A 22,199-nucleotide genomic window follows, 5' to 3' on the forward strand; every position below is an offset into this window, starting at 1 on the left:
CAAATTACATGAGGTATTTCATATTTATGAATAAATTAATAATAATAATAATAATAAATATCATAAGTAATTGCTAATAAAAATCTAAACTTTTGTATTAACAATAATTGTATCATGAGTAATAATCATGATATTGTTGTTAATCTATTAATATTTTTTATAATTTTAATAGTGAATACTTTTAATACTTAAAATGCATTGACTTTAATAACTATAAATAATCTTAGTGATTTTAAATGTAGATTAATGAGTATATTAATGTATATTAAATGTGTTATGATTAATATATATTTTTTATTAATACATCAAAACTAACATATATAACATTTATATATGATGGGCAATGTATATTAGCTCAATTTAAGTAATAACAAATTTAGTCATTTTTAGTATACTTTAATATATTATGACTAAAAATTTAAATTTACATTAAATGTATTTATTAATGTATACTCTAATTAACATATATCAAGATACATATTTTGATTAATTGTTATTGATTGCAATACACACGCCTTTACGTTAACATATAATATATACAATTACCATATGTTTTAAAGGTATTATATATAGATAAAATAATTTTTACTTTATATAGATTAGTATTGCATATTATAATTAATCTAATAAAAATATCAATATATTGATTACTATGTTATTAATAATATAAATAAATAGCTATAGCTTCATGCTAGCCCAAGGTTGCTCTTGCTTGCTCTTGCCCACCCTCCAAGCTACCAACCCACCCCCTCGATTGTTGACCACTCACTATGTAAGTGTGATGCTCAACATGAATGTGTGTGTGTGTGTGTGTACACGTGTGTGTGTGTGTGTGTGTGTGTGTGTGTGTGTGTGTGTGTGTGTGTGTGTGTGTGTGTGTGTGTGTGTGTGTGTGTGTGTGTGTGTGTGTGTGTGTGTGTGTGTGTGTGTGTGTGTGTGTGTGTGTGTGTGTGTGTGTGTGTGTGTGTGTGTGTGTGTGTGTGTGTGTGTGTGTGTGTGTGTGTGTGTGTGTGTGTGTGTGTGTGGAGGGGGAACCTAAGGTGGGAGTTTTCTTTGAATAATCCTTCTTTTAAAAAACACCAAAATTCATAAAATTCATATGACTACCACATGGTAGAGCTACAAAATCTCCTATGATTGACATGTGAAAAAACCTTAAATAATAAATATTATATATATATACATATGCACCATACATTATCCAAAGAACCCATTTTGATAGTAAATAATAAAGAGACTAGGGATACTTTGTAGGTGCTTTGATTGAAGGAGTGTGCACAAAACTCCTATATATAGATGCCACAATTAGTTAGGATGGATATCATAGAATCACCTAGAGTGGACATGACCCAAGTACATGCTAATAAATGTAGTTACCTAAAAATGATAACCATCCCTGTAAAGTTTTTGCTCAAGGGAGGACCATGTAAGGCCATCATCTCCTTGACAATGGATACAAAGGAGAATCATTTCAAGTTATTATCCCCATAATATTTAAAAGAAAGTTTCATATTATGAATATGAGTTAGGAGACTATCTAATTCTATTTCAATCGAATATTTATCCCTATATTATACAATTCACAATTAAAATCTAGTTGAATATTTATTTTAAGACTTTTGAGTTAAAGAATCTTAGCGTATAAATAACCTCTAGGTGACTATAAAGTAAGTGTAATGTTACCATAGAATGTGTATACATTATATTATAAATATAAGTATGATATTTTGTATTATTAACAAATATTAACTTATTTATGAATTAAAATTTGTATCTCATTTAGTAATTATTTTTATTTTTGATAATGTTACTTTATTTGATTAATATTCTCAAAGGATGGAAAAAAAGGGAGTATATCAGAATAATGACTCGAAATTGAATGGAGATTTTTTTGCAAGTTCGAGAGAAGAAAAACAACAATTTCCTACATATGAGGTAAGAAATTCCCCGATTTCAGGTGGGTGCAAGGTCTAGGAAATTGGTTAACAAAATATCTAGATGGAGCTTCCACATTGGTGGAACCGCCTTAATGAAGCTTTGGTGATGTTAATTCCTTTTCTATCTTAACCTCCTCCCTAAACACCCTCAAGGCCTACATAAAGAGGCCTTCTCCTTTGTAATTTTCAAGAGAGAGCCAAGAGGCCTTCTTCAGCCCTATTGAGCCTTCCCCATGAGCTTATGCAGTTTATTCCCTTACTATAGCTTGTGCACGCTCTACAGTGTAATAAGCCCATGCTATTGGTGTCCATATTGTGTATATTGGTTATGTCTTGAGGGTTCTCCATCTCTCTTTAATAGAAATAATGTTGGCATAATAGATCTAAGAGAAGCTTTTCTTTCAATAAGTTTTCTTTATAAAATAGTTTGCTACTTTTTTTCTCCTTTTTAGAAAGCTTTCTTTATCAAAGTAACCAAATTGCATATAAAACTAGAGAATATGGCAAAAAGATAGTTTCATAGTTTCTCCCTCATTTGAGATCAAAATGTAGAGTTTTTCTAGTCATTTTGGGAATTTTGATACACTTTTTACGTGGTAGTGATGCCAAAATGTCATGATTCTATATATGAAAATATTTGTAGCTATTTCAGCAAGCTGTAGGATTTAAGATGCTAAATTTACCACATTTGCCTTTCTTTTTTTTGGATATATTGCCACCAAAGGTAAATTGCTCAATGCCAAAATCAATTCTATCGTGCACTCTTGAATTATTAACTCTTTTAAAAAAGTCCTTTAATAATAATCCTCCTCATGTCAAAGTTGGAAAATTTGTCCTTATCATCAAAAATATTTTCATGTATTAACCCCACATCAATCTTCCTATGTCAAAGCTAAAAAGTTTGTGTATATTATAAGAGATTTCCATTTATTAACCCCACATCAATCTTCCTATGTCAAAGCTAAAAAGTTTGTGTATATTATAGGAGATTTCCATTTAAAAACCACAATATCAACCTTCCTAATGTCAAAGTCAAGACGCATATCATAAAAGCATTTCAACCATAAATTATGGTATGAATCCTCTTCATGTCAAAGCTTGAAAACTTGTCACAATATATCAAATTCAAAATGCATATCATAAAAATCTTTTCATTTATCAACTATGAATGAATCCTCCTCATCTCAAAGCTGGAAAGCTTGTCACAATCTATACTTAAAGAATATATATTTAGGATCAACAAGAAAAACAAGAACATTATGTACATTCAAAGATGAGAGATAACTTAAATAATATGCTATGCACTCAATATTATTGTCCTCAACTAAGTAGAATTCACTTGGTTCATCACTCATCAATACAAAAAGAGTAATAGAAAGTTTTTCTAGAATGGGTTTCATCTAGGATGAGTTCGAGGCATTCAAGGACCTTGTTAAGGTAGAAAAAGTCATAGAAAGATTCCAAGAACTTTATACATCTTCCATATGAGGAAAAGAAGTATAATCTCAAGGGGATTGTAAGAAAGTGACTACTCAAATGTTTAAGAAGTTTTCATTCTTTCTTATATCCCTTATTTATTTTTTACCAATATTGTGATTGTACTCATTGACTTAGGTAATGACTATATGTATTGAAAGTTTTTCTCTCAATTACCATCAAAGTTGTTCACCAAAACATTAACTTGTCAAGTCACCGTACTCAATCTAAGAAAATTGCAAAGAAAGAAATCGGAAGTCTCAACATAGAGGAAAGGTTACTCTATGAAAATATATATTATTAGTAATGTAAGAAAATTGGATATTTAATATTTCTCAACTTAGGAGATATGTTATTCTATGAACATATATATAATTGGTAATACTATAGAATTGGATATTGAATGTTTTTCATTAGGAATAAATTGATATAATCAATTAGAAGGTATAACATGGATTGGAAATCCTTTGAGCATCTTTACAACTGGAGTACAAAAGGCATCATCCTTTATAGCAATCTCCCACCTGAAAAGAAAAATTAATGTTTCCCCAAACACATCACATATTGTAGTCATAGAGAGCATGAAAATAGGTGGAGCTACATATATTTATGTATCAAACCTGTATAATGTTACTAAATAGTGTAGGAACATGGCAATCTCTAGTCGAGCAATTTGAACCCCAACGCAGAAGCGTAGTCCCAATCCAAAGGGTGAAAATGATTTTGTGAGATTTGTAGACTCCTATGAAATTGCGCACATGCAAATGATTGCATTAACAATAATAGTAAGTTGCCAAGTACCATTTCTATAATATCAAGCCCTAATTTTACTTGTCATTATACAAAAAATAGGATTAGTATACCTATTGAATTGCTTGCTTTACTCTTTAATAAAATTATAGGGAGCTTTCATTTGGTAGTTAATTCAAAGACTTATGAGCTTCAAAAGAACAAATTGTGATATCAATAACATGTGATATTAAATAATTAAGTGCACATGTATGTAACTAGTAATGGTGAACTACCAAACCCTTAAAACTACCTTCCACCGCCATGGATTGAATTGAAGTGGATCTTCATGAAATTTAGCTGTCAAATGTGTTACAGTTGGTGACAGAAAAATGTTCCAACCTTTGGGGATGGTGAAACCTACAAAAACATGCATATTTAAAATGTTTCAAGACTTTTTTTTGTGTAATCCTTTTTGGCAACCCATTTTTAGAGCCACACTCTTGGAGCATATCCAAATATATTCATTTATCATAGCTTTGTCAAAATATTTGATTGGCCTTGAAGCTCCACTCTAAATGTGAAGAGAATATTACAACTTCTTCAAAAGAGTTCTACCATATTTATCTTTCCTATTTTATTCACCTATTATGATATTAGAATTTGAAAGAAATTCATAAATGAGTATACAAGTCCTACAACTTTCTAAGTGTGTGCGCATGTAGGTGTGTATTTATATATGTTTCACACTCGTGTGCACACACATACACGTGCATGGATGTAGATGTATATACATAGAGGCATGCATGCACACATACATACATACATACATACATACATACATACATACATACATACATACATACATACATACATACATACATACATACATACATACATACATATCATACATAGATATGTACATACATACTATATGTAATGCTCATTTTAATTTACCACAAGCTCATTTTGTTTGAATGCAGAAGCTTTTGAATAGCACATTAAAATTTGCTTAATAAAATTATAAGGTATTTGATGTATCTTGCCTTCGATTTCAATATCTTGAATAGCCACTCGTTGAACAAAGGGCGACACATTGGTTAACCTGAGTGTCTCTGTAATTACCTAAAATGGCATTTGATTCATTGCAACATATTTCAACTCATAAAAGTTAGAGACATCCATAAATGTTTCAATGTTTTGATAATGGGAGTGACAAACATGATTTTCACACTAATATCTATGGAATATACTAGGAATCACCTTGTCTCACTACTTATACTAGTCTAATAATTGATGAGGCTTTGATTTGTAAAAATACCTTAGAAAGATAATATAATAGGAAGGTAATACCTAAGGAAGATAACATATCAAAGTTACAATGATTTGCATCAAGTATTATCAATATGGTTTACAAGCTTTGATTACCTTTTGTGTGAATTCCATTTTTGCAAAGTCCTCTATATCTAGCATAATTGTCTTGCTTAATTGCTCTCGCATTAAGGCACCATGTCGTATGGATTCATGTTCCTCCTAGGATTAATACCCATGTGATATATGAAGAATCATTAGATTTTTTATCAAATTACAATTTCAGTATGGTTGAAATTAGCATTGAACTAAAAAATGATAAAATTTACCCTTAGTTCTAACAAGGCTTTTGGATTATCTGTAAGGTATTTGATTGCCATGAATAAGATGACAGAGACTGTTTCACGGCCAGCCATAATCAAACCAAATATAACATCAACAAGCTCCTCATCATTATAAGAGGGTGCACCATCTTCACGGTTGGTATCCATCATCATTAGGTTTATCAAGTCCTTGTTACTATCCTTCATGTGAAAATCACCATTCAATGATAATATTGCCTCTCTTCTCTTTTGAATGAGTCTTTTGATTATCATTGTAGCCAACTTGCGCCCCTATTATAAACTAAAGACATGAGAATCAAACTCAACACATTTGATCAAGGCATAAATGAGGATCTATCTACCTATTTTGGTCTCAATACTTCGAATGATGAGCAATGTGACCAAGGGGTAGTTGCCCCCAATTCAACATATGTAAGGTTAAATCCATATAAATGATTAAAGGAAATGGTCCAACGGAATTAGCTTAGTTTAACATTTTGTTGATGCAATATGAGAACATTTACACACTTTTATTTCGAAAATCAATTAATTTAGCATTTGGTTAAGTGCATTACTCCTAAAGCTTTATGTACTTAGGTGGCAACAATAAGCAAAGTTTTTATCAATTTATACATCTCATTTAGTAGAATCATGTGTTTTCCACCTAAATACATGAGAACCTTTACCATACCAACCTCATCCTTTTGGAACAAAAAGATTCCATAAGTCAAGCCACACTACATATTAATGCAAAAATTCTGCATTGAAATGGCTTTCATCAAAGTAGAAATGCATTTTCCATGCACTTGCACTATACTTTGATATAGTATAGTAAGTGTTCTCTTTGTTTTTCCCATCTAATTTCCATGAAGTACTTTTGAACAAGTTAAACTCTTGCCCATTGAATGTACACATGTTTTATAAACTTTAAGTAACACAACATGTCTTCAAAGCCAAAAAAATATGACTATTAACATATTTGGTATGCATGAGTTTTCATTAAACAAAGTATCATTTTGGTACTAGCATAACATAAGCTCTTTAAAAGGCTATTCACTTAAAATTTAAATGATTGATTTCTAATTTGGCCAAAATTTGAAGTTATTAAAGAAGTATTGGCCAATTATTAGGTATGCTTGAGTAATTTTGACATATCCAATGGATATTTTGGGAATTTGATCAATTTAAAAGATTCATTGGGTGTCGTTTTTCTCTGTAGTTAAAATATGCGGCTTCTTGTTTAAGGGGAAGTATTTCTAAACAACATTTATGTATGATAAAAGAAGATCACTTTACATTAAAAAGCACGCTACACCTCATCACTAACCTTCAATGCTTTTGCATAAGTGGTTCCAGGTACATTGAGAGGAAACTTTGAAGTTATTGCTGGCACAAAACTTTTGAAGCAATTTGCTAACATGCACGTATCGTTGTCATTTGGTTCTAATCCAAGAATAGTCATGATAGCAATAGAGAATGTAAACTGTCATTAAAGGAAAAACATATTATTACGTGAAAATTTCAAGTTAGAAGGTTGAACTAATCACCCAACCTAAAATTCTTGAATACTTTGACTTTTTGAAGCTTTGAATGAAGATGTGTATGTGTACTCTCTAGGTATGTGCATGCACTCGTAGGTATCTACAATTTTGTGTGTGTGTGTGTAGCTTTTGGTATGTCTATATGTGTGCATGCACGTACATAAGTATGTATACACAATTATAAGTGTATATACGTATATTCTTATATAGGTATATACCACATGTATTCTTAGATGAGATATTGCAAGAGAGCTACCATATGTATGCTAACTTATTGTGAAGGGTGAGGGGGACCACAAGTACCCCATAACTAGGTTGTTGAGTGGGGATGCACATTTATGCCTATATTTGCATCACAACATGCTAGATATGTAATTTCACTCATGAACTTAATAGAAACATAAGGACTTTTTAAGAGTTGAGAGAGAGAGAGAGAGAGAGAGAGAGAGAGAGAGAGAGAGAGAGAGAGAGAGAGAGAGAGAGAGAGATCTACCTTGTATGCTTCATCTTGGACAAGGACATATGGTTTGTGATATTTCCAAGAGGAGAGGGTGGAGAGAGTGAATCTTTGGAGGCGAGAGAGAAGATGTGCATTTTCAGAGAGCTTAGTAGCAGATAGGTGGAGGGCCACAGGGCTACGCATGCGCTTGAAATGGGAACCATGTGTGCAAGGCAAACTATTGGGCCCCACAAGCCTACGCAATGTGGAGAGCATAGCACCACGTACAAGCCCTTGATGTCCCTCACTTAAGATCAATTGCCTACTGACCTCTGCATCCAAACACACTATTGTCCTCAACCCTAGCAAGCGTGTTTTGAATATTGGCCCATACCTGCACATGCATTCTAAATAAATAATTAAATGTAAACCACAATATTGTAGCTTATATTAATAAGAGTTATCAAACTCTAATTTCAATAGTTGAGATGTGCAAGCTCTTGCTATTAGAAATCTCTATGTGTTAAGGAAGGCATGCACTCCTTGCTACCTATTGCAATGCATGATAAGGTAAGCGGTACACCTCTTGCATGACTCATGTTGTTAAAACAATGGCTATGTTATTTACAAAGAAGTTTGGGACATTTGACTACTACTCAAACCCTAGAATATCATTAGCTTCTATAAGTGAGCTACCACATATCTAGCCTACCTATCACACTTGTAGGCCGTGTCTCCATAGTCCATTGAGCAAGCATAGGAAATCATTTTTTGTGGGAACCTCTATCCTCTTCCCATAGAAATAATGTCAACATTTGGGATGAAACTCTAATTTGCAGTTGCCATGTAATTAATGTCAACATTTGTTGGAGCTTAATGTCAACACCACGAGCACTTCCAAAGGAGCCACTCACAATAGCTATGTGGATTAATGCGTACCTTTGGAGTTTCTTCACGAGAAAGGGTGGAGGTGTCCCCACGGGGTACCACGAGAAGATCATCTCCAATGTATCTCCCCATATTGCCCATGGGGATATATCCCCGGGTGGTAGGTTGTAGGTGCGCGTCTCCATCCGTAAGGAGCTCTCTTTTCTCATGTACATCCAACCCAATACACACATTGCAACACTTAACATTGTGAGCCACACCCACACCAGAATGGTGCTGAATAGGCCGATCGTGTCATCCATCGTTCTCTCTCGCACGCGCACAAGCAGCGCCTCAAGCTCTCGACTCTCTCTCTCTCGTTTCAAGAGATCGCAGATCTCCTGAGAATACTACATGGATCATGATGATACTCATATTGTTTTGGCGAGTACTTATAAATATTTGGATGGAGAGAGAGAGAGAGAGAGAGAGAGAGAGAGAGAGAGAGAGAGAGAGAGATCCTGAGCACGCCTGCACGCTTAATTCATGCTCTCTTCCCGAGGCCATTGCCGCCGGCAACCGATATCCTTCGTTAAATCCTTTCATCCTCCGATCCCTCCCTTAATGCTTCTGCCTTGCCACTTCCAATATTGAATCAGTCCTTCGTTAAGCCCAATGGCTACGAATCGAGTATGTCACTTGGAAGTTGGCGCGTGTTACATCCACCCTTGCTTTAGTTTAAGAGTGCGCCGGACGCATAATAATTTTCATAATCACGCCCATGAATTATCACGATGCATCCCATCCGTCTCTCGCTGGCAGCTGCTTTTTGCCTTGTAATTCCGCCCACCCGAGATGTGATCCCAAAGCAGTCTCACTCAATCAAAGAAGAGGTGCGTGTCACGTCGTCACGTTGCGGTCATATTATTGAGCCAAAGGCCTAAATTCGAGGGGTCTCTCAAAATATTTTATCAATGCACGCTAGTCAAATGATAGGAAAAATATGTAAATAAAAAGTACCATAAAAAGTCTCAATGAAGATAACTAGTTTCGTTGTCCCCAAGTAGCAAGCGAAGTTGCTATGCAATATGTAAATTTTTATCTTTTTCTTATATATAATTATCTCTTTTTATGTTTATATTCTCCTCTCTCTCTCTCTCTCTCCACCCCTTTTTCTTCTACTCCCATTTTTTCCCTTTTTTTTCTTCTCTCCCTCTCCCTCTCTCTTTTTTAAATTTTATCTTTTCTCTCTCTCTCTCTCTCTTTCCCCTGTCTCCTCTCTCCCTTCCTCTCTCTCTCAAAAAATATTTAAAAATAAAAGAGACTCTTCTCTTTTCTCTTTTTCCTCTTCCTCTTTTCCTCTTTCTTCTTCTTCTTCTTATTCTTCTTCTCTCTCTTTCTTCTTATTCTTCTTCATATTTTTCTCATCTCCTGATTCTCTCTCTTCTTTTATTCTCCCACCTCTCCTCTCTTTTCATTCTCTCTCCCTCTCTTTTTTCATTTTCTTTTCTTCTTCTTTTTCTTTTCTCTCTCTCTCTCTCCTCTCTTTTTATTCTCTCTTTCTCCTCTATTTTTTATTCTCTTTTTAAATTTTATCTTTCCTCTCTCTATAATTCTTTCTACATGTTCCCTTTCTCTCTCTCTCACTCACTTTCTTTTCCCTATCTCTCTTAAAGTATGTAAATTTTATATTTTCTCTATATATAATTCTCTATCTTTATGTTTATATTCTCTCTCTTCTTCTCCTCTCTCTCTCTCTCTCTCTCTCTCTCTCTCTCTCTCTCTCTCTCTCTCTCTTCCCGCTTTCTTCTACTCTCTTTTCTCCTAACACTACAAGATATAGACCTTATAACGACGTTTAAAGCGATGAAAATACAAACAACAAAATTTGCCCCCGTCGTCGCAAAAAGCGTCATTATTGACGACGCCATAGAATCGTCGCTACATGCGACGCATATAGTGACGGTTACGGAGAATTTGCGACGCTCATAGCGACGCCAATAGCGACGCGAGCAGTAAATTTGCGACGCAAATAGCGACGATAACATAGAAGAAAAAATTTTGTGGCAAGGCAGTATAGCACTGTGTGCTGTATGAGAGCCATACAAAATAGTTTCTGCACTGCTGCATACAAAGCGTTTGCAAACAAAAAGAATGTATACTGAAATCATAAAACTGATACATGAAATAAATACATGATCGCATAAAATGCGATTGGTACAATCATGAAACGATATCACTAATACATAGAAAATGTCTACATAGATCAGGCGACTAAAAACTAAAGGTGTGTGAGCTCTAAGGATCCAAGGGCGAGCTACAAATCCTCGTCCCCCGAAAGCTCGTCCCGCCACAAAGGAGCATCAAACGGATTCTGCAAAAAAAGAAACAACATATCAATCCACCATACAATAATGCATTCAAATATCTCATGGTAACTACGGACAAGAAAGATGAGTGACTTACAGGGCCGCTGCGTCTATACGATCGGTCGATCAATGCCCTGAGACCGTGCCTCTCTGCATATCGAGTCTCAAGGCCTTGCGGATCGTGATTTGTAATGGAGTGTTACAAAGAAAACAAAATGCTAACTGTTAGAAACACGATTGTCAGTACAAAGAATATCTCAAAAAAACAAATAAGCAAAACAAAAGAGAAACTTACAAAGTCCTCCAAATATGTCCTGTGGCCGCCACTCCCAAGATGATGCACCGATCCGGCCTCGATTCGTGCCCTCGCCGCCTCTCGCTGCTGACTCCAACATCTTGGCGAATTTGTAGCCTCCTCCCTCAGTTGGCGCCAGTCGTTTGCATCTAACCACTCGGGCTTTGGAGCCCCACTCTTGATTGCCTTGTGTGCGTCGGATCGTTTATGTGACATGTATGCACGCATGCAATCCATCATCCAACCTGTAGAGAATCTATCTATTGCGGCTGGCACCGGGAACTCCTCGTGCAAGGATACTACTATGTAGTCCTTGCTCCCCTCCGGTATGTTCCTCCAATGATCCAGGACGTTGTGCCGAAAAACTTGTTGGCACAACTCCCTCATGCGAGCCATCACCCTCCTCCCCTCATCATTCATGATGATGGCTCCTGACCTACTATCCACTAGGTATCCATAACCCCTAGGAGTCTGCCTAAGATGGGCCCTCTCCTATCTCCGTCCACGCTCCTAGGCATATCCAGGAGACCCCTGTACATCCGGTGTACCGACGAGGGTACCCTCTCCTGGAGTGTCACTCAAAGGGGTGCCACCAAAATGCGTGCCATCTGTCGACGGCTGCGCAAAAGCCGGAGTAACTGGAGTGGACGTCCCCACAGGTGTGACAAATCCTGAAGGTGATGCAGCTCCAGCTGAACGACGAGATGGAGACACCACGTCCGTGTCTCCACAGCAGCACCCCCCTGATCCTCCTGTAGTCGCAGCCCTCCCTCTGGCCCAAGTCGCGAGCGTCAAGATCGTCTGCTTGAAGCTGAAGCATCTGATCGCGTTGAAGCAGATCTAGTAGAGCGCCCTGACGAAGAACGAGACAACTCTTGGTCTGCCATCTCTCTGAATCTCGCGAGCTGATCTGGAGACATGCGTGCCATCATATCCTGAAACTCCTCATCGCTTATCCCTCGACTCATCCTGAAAATGTCGATACCTGCAAAGATAAAAAATGATGTTAGAAAAATCAATTTAAACTATACAAAGCACATTAATATAAATCATTTTTGAAAAATCCCTCTTCAAATGCATATCTTATCTACCTTTATGGAAGATCTAAACAACGAATTGAGTAATACAATTCTCCAAGAATGAAGTATTCTATGGTCCCATGTTAATCTCCTGACACAACTCTGCATACACTGGAAGGTCGATAGACATGTCACCACAAAAGAACGAGTCTACCTCGTTCTCAAAAAATTCTACGACTTCTGTATTTCCATCATTGTTAGCCGATGCGGGCTCCAAGCTTGCGATGGCCTCCACCCCTTGTAATATCGACCCCTCTATTTGCATATTTTCTTCATCTATGCCTGGAACATCGCTTTGATCATATACTCTCGCACCTCGAGGAGTTGAAGGTATAACATACCACCATCAAGGTTATCGGGGGTTTGGATAGAAGATTACATGTTCACAAACACTTACAAAGCGAGTTCAAACCATTGTGACATAAGCCATGTCGTATTACAATTAGCAAGCAAATGACTATTTGTACCTGTTCACAATGGGCCGACAACACAAAGGTGTCGTGCAAATCCGTCCATTTTTTTCAGAATCTATTTCGAGAAATCCAGATGGACCTCGTCGAACTATTGCTCTAGCTCCTCCAAGTACCACTTTGAACCACTGCACATCGAATAGTATCATGGAGAAGCTACGGTAATCCACCGTAATAATACTTTGCAAGTTCCCAAAATACTCCATCTCATCCACAACCATGTTCGGATCCGTTGCTCATCGCCGGCTCTCTTGCTCAAACCTTGCCATGACACCACAGTCCATTGTGGAGCGCATTTTGTCAATACGCTCCACCCGAAAATGTCGTCCGCGCGACCACGCTGCACTATATATTTTGTACTGCACATTGAAACACTCAAATTAGATGTAGCAAGCAAATTTAGATACGACACATTCTAAACCCCTCATTACCTTTGGACTACATCCCCTCGAGAACTCCCACTCCTCCATTGAGACCTCTCTCCCTTCGCTAGATGCTACGGTCAAGGCTCCATGCAACCATCGTGTTGACATAAACCGTGGCATCTCCTCCATGCCTTCAGGATATCGAATTGGTCGGTGACGCATACTGCGTCGGAATTCAGCTCGCGCTTCCTCTCGATCTTGCCTTGCAATCTGGTACTTGGCGAGCCACGTCTCCATGGAGGCATTGTACAACATACAAAAGCGATTCACATTCTCTTCCATTGAGGCATCCATTCTTTTTTCTACCCCATTTCCAACCACCACATCTCCAGTCAGCCTATCATCGTCCTTCAGCGTCCATAGCATTTCATTGTCTGGTTCCACCGTTGGTGGCCATTGTGAGATATGCACTAATGCCTCTGACACCAACCAACCTTCCGCCATGCTACCTTCTGGACGAGCTCGTTATCGCACAAAGCCTTTCAAGGTCTTCATGAAGCGCTCCAGGAAGAACATCCATCGCGTATGGACAGGTCCAGCAATCTCCACTTCGTCCACAAGATGCACAAGAAGGTGAACTTGTATCGTGAGCATGCTAGTGGGCAGGTATTTCTCAAAGAGACAGACCATCTCAACTGCTCCCCGCCTTGCGGATTCAATAGAGGACGTCTTAATCTCTTTCTGTGAGATCCATTGCACCAAAGACGACAACTTGTAAATGGCCCCGCGAATTTCTGGAGTAAGGCATCCCGCGATCGTGATCGGTAGGACAAACTACCACAAATGAGAAAGCATTATGAATAATGGTCACTTTTCAAATTTCAAAATGTCCACGCTAATTAAAATCCATTCTGTTCACAAACCTGACATATCTTATGCCAATCATGGGATTTTAGCCCAGACATTTGGTCATCTTTAGAAAATGCGGACCTGAGAGAACGCATCATACCCGTCAGAGTGCGGATAGACTTGATTACTTGCTTCACAATGCGCTCTTCTTTGGTAGACAAAACCCAGGGAGCACGAGGAAGCTGCACTCCCCCTTCAGCACTCGACTACGGCCAAAGCGCCTCCATCTTACCTACCTCCTTTAAATCCATTCGTGACCCTATAGTGTCTCTCTTTCCTGTGATGTGGTCCCATAGCAAGCTGCCCACATTTTTGAAAATATGCATGGGATCCAACAAGTGGTTGACCTGTAAGTGGGTCCAATATGGCAACTTGTAGAAAACTGAGAACCGTCACATTCCATTTGGATGTGATTTCGGGTTTACCATTTTCAGCTCATACCAGCTTGCAACGTTCATAGGTGCTCGAGGTCGTCCAAGAAAACCTTCCCTGAGTTCATGATCCTCCGGCAAGAAAGCGGCGTGTCCTTGATATACCATCTTCTTCATGGTTCGTGACCTTCGGGCGTCTAACTGTGGCCCACACTTTGGACATGTATGATAACCTGAGGTAACCAGACCTGTAAGGCGATCCACGACCTAGTGAATACTTGATTGAATGAAATAAAATATAGATATTACCAGCGAGAACAAAGGTCTGCTCACCTGAGCACTCTCCCAATCCCGGAAAGTCATGCATCGTCCACATGAGAATGGCTCGAATGTTGGCTGAGCGCCGACCATCGCACCTGCTCATATCTTGCACTGTGACCCCCTCCTCCCACAAAATCTTAAGCTCATCGACTAATGGACGAAGATACACGTCCATATCTTTTACTTTGTAGCGGCCTAGGATGAGTAAGCTAAGGATGAGATGTCCTTTCTTTGTAGAAAGCCATGGAGGGATGTTGTAGTTGACAAGCACTATAGGCCACACACTGTAAGAAGTCGAGAGCGCAGACCGATTGGGTTCACACCATCCATGGCGAGACCGAGCCGAAGATTCCTTGGCTCTCTCGCAAAGCCTGGGAAGGTAGAGTCAATGTGGCTCCATGCGCGCGAATCCGCTGATATTCGTTGAACTCCATCCATGGACCTATTCTACACATGCCACGTTGTTAAGCTTGCCATGGCAGACGTGTGAAACATGTGGTTTATGCAGGGGATGAGCGAAAAGTGTCTGAGAACTTTTTGAGGGATGGTTTGCCCTTGCAAGTCCTGTCGATACCTGTGAGCACCACACTTTGGACATATCTCCATAGTCTCGTATTCATCTCAAAACAATATGCAGTCATTGATACATGCATGGATGTTATTGTAGTCCATGCCAAGCTTCCATAAAACATGTCGTGCATCATCACAAGACTCAGGCATGGTATTTGCAGGTGGCAATATATGATATTTCAATAACCTGAAAAAAATCATAAAACACCTTGAAAAAACACAAATGTTTGCAATAATACTGTTTTTAAAAAAAATCAATGAAGCCTGTATGCAAGGTACCTGAATAACTCAGTCACACTCGTATCGCTCCAACCGTATTTTGCTTGCACACTTAAGAGTGCAAGCAATGTCTTCAACCGAGATACTCGGCACCCATCATATAATGGTATGGATGCTTCCTCTCTAAGCGGGTCAGATGTCTCAACATCCATGGGAATCAATGCATCGATCATTGCCTCCATCTCAGGCTCCAAGCTTATAGGCAGGTCGGGAAGGTTGTCTGTCTCCTCTGGCATTGACGGTATAGATGGGCCTTGCGAGTGGTCGATTGGCTCTTGCAATCCATCCATCGCACGTCCACGAACTCTTCTAATTGGCCGCAAAGGGTGCACTCCCCCTTGGGTCAAGACATCACCTCCTTGGATAGAAAATTTGCCAACAAGACCCAATCTTATTGTGTATGGTTTTCAATTAGCTTGAGAGTACAATGCATGATTAATATTAACTTCAAATTACCATTTGCTGAAAATCCGCAATCGCCTGATCAATGATCTCAGATTGAAACTCGCCAAATCATCGTACGTGTTCTATAGACAATCGGTGTTTTCGTCTAATTGCCAACTTGCATTGAGAGCAAGGACATGGGACACGCTGATTAAGATACGTCTCGCGGTCTTGAACAATAAGACCTTCTTCGTTTTCCATCTTATCTACATTACAGCAAACGAGGCTTAAATGGATAGCTTTATAGAGATGTACATCAAGTTGCAAGTTGACCATAAATCTTGTATTGTATATAGTAGTTGAGAGATTTTCCGATGTTATATCTCGGCCTTGTATCATGCTCAAGGATTTGTTTGTCCCGATAGATAATTATTTGTTATATCTCGACTTTGAGTATAAGTAATCCATTTTAAGATTATTGCGCGCCATCTATGAAATTTAATAACTATAGTAATAAAATTTATTTCAATCAATTCTACTCATAGTCATAAGACCTGAGAGAAATTATCCTATACTCAATTTAAGGGTTTCTTCTTCTATAACAATACTTTTGGGTTCATTTTGATGAAGTACCTTAATGACCATTAGCTAGGGTATCATTTTCTTTTAGTCCTTCCGTTGACTAGTTGGCATGATTTCTAATTTAGCATGCCTATAAAGTTAATACAAAAACAATGAATTATGCATATCACAATTAGATCCCCTACTTGGACATTATGAAGGAATTGACCATTTTTAAGCCATCTTAAAGAGTTGCCAATGTACGTGGCCCATGGCAAAGCACATTGCATACCATTATCAATAAGTCTATTATCTTAAATTTCATTTCCCTCCCTCTCCCTCTCTTTCTCTCCCTCTCTCTCCCTCTCCCTCTCTTTCTCTCTTTCTCTCACCCTCACCCTCTCTCTCTCTTTCTCTTTTTCTCCCTCTCCCTCTCTATCTCTCTTTCTCTCTCATTTCCTAAACAAGCAAAAAATAAAGTGATTTAAACATCCTCCAAGCAAAAGGGAGAGGGAGAGATACAATGCACTCTCCCTCTCTTTCTCTTTCTATCCCTCTCTCATTTCCTTCCCCTCCCTCTCCCTCTCCCTCTCCCTCTCTTTCTCTCTCATTTCCTCTCCTAAACAAGCAAAAAATAAAGTGATTTAAACATTAAACAAGCAAAAGGGAGAGGGAGAGAGAGAATGCACTCTCCCTCCTTCTCCCTCTCTTTTACTTTCTCTCCCTCTCTCATTTCCTCCCCCTCCCTCTCCCTCTCTTTCTCTTTCTCTCCCTCTCTTTCTCTCTTACTCTCTCATTTCCTTCCTCTCCCTCTCTCTCTCTCCTAAACAAGCAAAAAAGAAAGTGATTCAAACAACAAACAACCAAACCCGTCGTGTGAGAGAGAATGCACACTGTCTCTCTCACCCTCTCCCTCTCCCTCTCGTTCTCTTTCTCTCCCTCTCTCATTTCCTTCCCCTCCCTCTCCCTCTCCCTCTCTTTCTCTTTTTCTCCCTCTCCCTCTCTATCTCTCTTTCTCTATCATTTCCTAAACAAGCAAAAAATAAAGTGATTTAAACATCCTCCAAGCAAAAGGGAGAGGGAGAGATACAATGCACTCTCCCTCTCTTTCTCTTTCTATCCCTCTCTCATTTCCTTCCCCTCCCTCTCCCTCTCCCTCTCTTTCTCTCTCATTTCCTCTCCTAAACAAGCAAAAAATAAAGTGATTTAAACATTAAACAAGCAAAAGGGAGAGGGAGAGAGAGAATGCACTCTCCCTCCTTCTCCCTCTCTTTTACTTTCTCTCCCTCTCTCATTTCCTCCCCCTCCCTCTCCCTCTCTTTCTCTTTCTCTCCCTCTCTTTCTCTCTTACTCTCTCATTTCCTTCCTCTCCCTCTCCCTCTCTCCTAAACAAGCAAAAAAGAAAGTGATTCAAACAACAAACAACCAAACCCGTCGTGTGAGAGAGAATGCACACTGTCTCTCTCACCCTCTCCCTCTCCCTCTCGTTCTCTTTCTCTCCCTCTCTCATTTCCTTCCCCTCCCTCTCCCTCTCCCTCTCTTTCTCTTTTTCTCCCTCTCCCTCTCTATCTCTCTTTCTCTCTCATTTCCTAAACAAGCAAAAAATAAAGTGATTTAAATATTCTCCAAGCAAAAGGGAGAGGGAGAGATACAATGCACTCTCCCTCTCTTTCTCTTTCTATCCCTCTCTCATTTCCTTCCCCTCCCTCTCCCTATCGCTCTCTTTCTCTCTCATTTCCTCTCCTAAACAAGCAAAAAATAAAGTGATTTAAACATTAAACAAGCAAAAGGGAGAGGGAGAGAGAGAATGCACTCTCCCTCTCTTTCTCTTTCTCTCCCTCTCTCATTTCCTCCCCCTCCCTCTCTTTCTCTTTCTCTTTCTCTCCCTCTCCCTCTCCCTCTCCCTCTCTTTCTCTCTTACTCTCTCGTTTCCTCTCCTAAACAAGCAAAAAAGAAAGTGATTTAAACATTAAACAAGCAAAAGGGAGAGAGAGAGAGAGAATGCACTCTCCCTCTCTTTCTCTTTCTCTCCCTCTCCCTCTCCCTCTCCCTCTCCCTCTCCCTCTCTTTCTCTCCCTCTCTCTCCCTCTCCCTCTCCTTCTCTTTCATTTCCTCTCCTAAACAAGCAAAAGAGAAAGATTTAAACCTTCAACAAGCAAAAGAAAGAGAGAGGGACACTCATCAATGAGATATGGCGAGCGTGGGGCGGCTTCTCTTTGCAATGAGGGCTCCTCCTCTCCTTCGCGAACAATGGCGGCGGCGGCGGCGGTAGCGGCAGCAAGTCTTCTTCCTCTTCTTCTCTCACAAAGCCTTCACTCTCTCTCTCACTCTCGCTCTCAAAAGTTAAAGCAAAAGAAATGAAAACGGCGCTCGGGTTTCGGCCGCGTTTTTTTCCTGCGGCATCGCTATTGGCGTCGCTATTTGCGTCGCTATATGCAACGCAAATAGCGTCGCTAGCGACGCCAATAGCGACGCCGATATCCGCCGTCGCTAATTGCCCAATTCCTTGTAGTGTAATTTTCTTTTTTTTCTTCTCTCTCTCTCTCTCTTTTAAATTTTATCTTTTCTCTCTCTCACTCAAAAAATATTTAATTTTAAAAAAGACTTCTCTCTTTTCTTTTTTTCCCTGTCTCTCTTCTTCTTTTCCTATTTCATCTTCATCTTCTTCTTATTCTTCTCTCTCTCCCTCTCTCTCTCTCTCTGTCCTCATTTTTCTTCTCTCTCCCCCTCTCCTCTCTTTTTCTTCTCTCTCCTATTTTTTCTTTTTCTCTTCTCTCTTTATTTTTTTCTTTTCTCTTTCTTTTAAAGTTTATCTTTCCTCTCTCTATAATTCTCTCTCTATGTTCAAATTCTCTCTCTTCTTCTTCTTCTTCTTTTCTTTCTCTCCTTTTCTTCTCTCTGTCTCTCTCCCCCTTTTCCTCTCTCCTCTCTTTTTCTTTTTCCTTTTTCTATATCTCTCTCTCTTCAATTTTATTTCTCTCTCTATAATTCTCTTTCTCTCTGTTCCCCCTCTCTTTCTCTCTCCCTCTCCTCTCCTTTATTTTTTGCTCTGTGTATTTCTCTGGGTTTCTCTGTAAGAAGCTGGGAACAACAAATAAGTGTTAATAATGTTGATATTATGCCATGTCACACTGACATTGGTATAAAATGAGAGAAGATGTAAATTTTCACATCTTTTTGACACATTAATACAATTACAATCTTTCTCTCCCTTCTTGCTCACAGCTTCTATGGCTTTCCCTTCTTTCTTATCTTTCTCTCTCTAAATCTAGTATTTCTCTCTCCTTGTCACTCTTCTTCTCTCTCTTCCTGCAATCTTTCTCTCTCTTGTGTAGTCTTCTCTCTCCTCTTTCTCTCTCCCTGGTTCTCTCTCTGACAAGTAACACCATATTGGGGAATATAGGAATTTTCCATAAGTTTGGGACACGCGGTCAAATCTTTGGATTTTTCATAACTTGAACACTATAACTCCAAATCAAATGCTCTATAGCTCAATAGATTCCATTTTTCAAGCACTTTCCGATGATAGGTCACATCATATGGTTTTGAGAAACTTACGGGCATGTTATCCGGGTGCCACCTTTTTAGTATTCAAAAAATGGGATTTGGAAGATTCCCAAACTCACTAACATTGTGTTAAGTGGTATCAGAGCTTGAGTCTTTGATCCATTATTTTCTTCCATTTTCAGTCTCATTTTCCTATTTCAAAATCAATTTCAGACAAAAAATGGTACAAGACAGTGACTAGTGGAGTGCTGCAGGACATCTACAGTTAGTAAGAGACTACATCTGGAGATATCCAAGGTCAGATATGGCGGATAAAGGTTTAAATGGTTGGACGTCATCAAATTTCATGCAAAAATGGAGGTAACTAGGGTAAAGGATGGTTAACCGGGCTTAGTTAGAGGCTAAACTACAGTTACTTTTCAAAAGAGAGCTTCTCTTCTCTCTCCTTCAAGCTTTTGGCTGAAGCTTTCATGGTGGCTATCAAGAAAGTCCCAAATATCTCTCTCTGCTGAACATTTCTCTCTGTTAAAGCATAGGGCAAAGGATCTTTGTTGCATGAGCTTCAGGAGGAGTACCATGGTTGAGGTGTGCTGCTGATTATCAGCTAGGAACAGTCCGAAAAATGCACCGAAATTTTCCCTGAATTCCTTGCTCTTTCCTCCCTACTCAGCTTGCTCCAGATCTTCAGCCTCACAGCTCTTGAAGGCTTCATCAAGCACTTGTTGGCAATAATCTTCAGCCTCTGAAGCATTCTGATCAATCATTCTCTTGCTCAAACCCTAATACACAGCAGGGCAGCCAATAGCCATAGACCTGGAAGCTCAAATTTCGCAAAATTTTGAACTTCCCCGACCCCCAAAGCTTCTCTAAAGCTAAGTACAAGCTGGATAGACTCCAAGATTGAAGACATTGAAGAGATTTCAGCCCATGCATGACATTGGAGCTCAAATGGAAGGATTATTTTGGGGCTTTTCATCAAAGAGCTTGAATCTTTGAGGTTCAAGTGTTCAAGCAAGGCTGGAGCATTGATTCTTCAAGGATTTCATCATATTGAAGCTTGTATGGACTGATCTTATGGAGATTTCAAGCTTTATGATGGATTTATGATGGATTATGAAGAACTTTTGCATCAACGGGGTTGAAGCTGACATCCATCATATTCTTCACTTAATGGAGGTATTTTCATTTTACTAATCTCTGAAATCTCTCAATAATCCAATTGCTAATGGCTTTTCCACTTGTTGATGGGAGATTATTGATTAATTAATTTGCTAGATTGATCAATAGATCAGAGATTAGTGTTAATTCTCCTTGATTTCAGCCTATTTCATTGAATTTCATTTTGATTCAAACCATTACTTCATCATAGGTATCATTTGATCAGTTTGATGCATAACCTTGATTTGTTTTGTTGAATTTCTCTCACCCAAGCTAAAATATTGTAAAAGGGTAAGTACTAACAATCAGTGAGTCACTGAATTGCATCGGTAAGACCCTTCTTCTATCCCAAATTTTCCAAATCTCATTCAATTGCATTTCATGAAAGGCTGAATGAATATTTCAGAAATGCATATAATGCTGATTGCTTAGAACACTAGCCTCTGCCATGTTGATATTCCCACCGAGGAAAAATGTGGATGCCGGGGGAGATAGTGGGACAAAAGAGAGGTGACCCTTCCTCACTATTGAAGATCCCAAAGGGGTGCAACCAACCGACCCGGGGGGAACTTTGCCCACCTCCTGGTGATTCGGAGCCCGTGTAAGGAGCTTGTCATGCCGTTTTATCCCTCACACAGGTACAGCGAGTGAAAAATTGAAGATTGAAGACTTTCAAAGGACTCAAATACCTACAGGACCAAAACAAGGAATTTACAGGTCACTTAAAGGTATTTACAGGTGGTTACAGGTACATCATTCATTGCTGAAGCATAGGTGCAAGTACTACAGGGTACCCAGAGGTCCTATATACCATTTTGCAGGGTTTGGTAGCCATTTGGGATTACTATCTTGCATTACAGGGTCAAAACAGGGCACTTACAGGTCTAGACAGGGTGTAGGACTGGACAGTTCATACTCTGAAATCCAACTACAGGAAT

At 38.8% G+C, this 22,199-nt stretch overlaps 1 protein-coding gene across 1 annotated transcript; it reads right to left on the bottom strand.

Annotated features, from left to right (window-relative positions):
* Positions 1 to 3,692: 3,692 nt before the first annotated feature.
* LOC148010880 (steroid (22S)-hydroxylase-like) lies at positions 3,693 to 9,394 on the bottom strand. Its single transcript, XM_087671466.1, has 9 exons — positions 8,696 to 9,394; positions 7,811 to 8,150; positions 7,104 to 7,259; positions 5,783 to 6,067; positions 5,571 to 5,675; positions 5,189 to 5,267; positions 4,456 to 4,562; positions 4,034 to 4,155; positions 3,693 to 3,937 (listed from the first exon to the last, which is right to left on the bottom strand). Exons 1-9 carry the CDS (start codon positions 8,944 to 8,946, stop codon positions 3,847 to 3,849), a joined length of 1,536 nt encoding a protein of 511 aa, XP_087527592.1. The 5' UTR covers positions 8,947 to 9,394; the 3' UTR covers positions 3,693 to 3,846.
* Between the last annotated feature and the right edge of the window lie 12,805 nt (positions 9,395 to 22,199).

This window comes from Lygodium microphyllum, chromosome 29 (genome assembly GCF_053477565.2).
Source record: "Lygodium microphyllum isolate KBCC chromosome 29, Lygodium_microphyllum_v1.1.10, whole genome shotgun sequence".
NCBI lineage: Eukaryota > Viridiplantae > Streptophyta > Polypodiopsida > Schizaeales > Lygodiaceae > Lygodium > Lygodium microphyllum.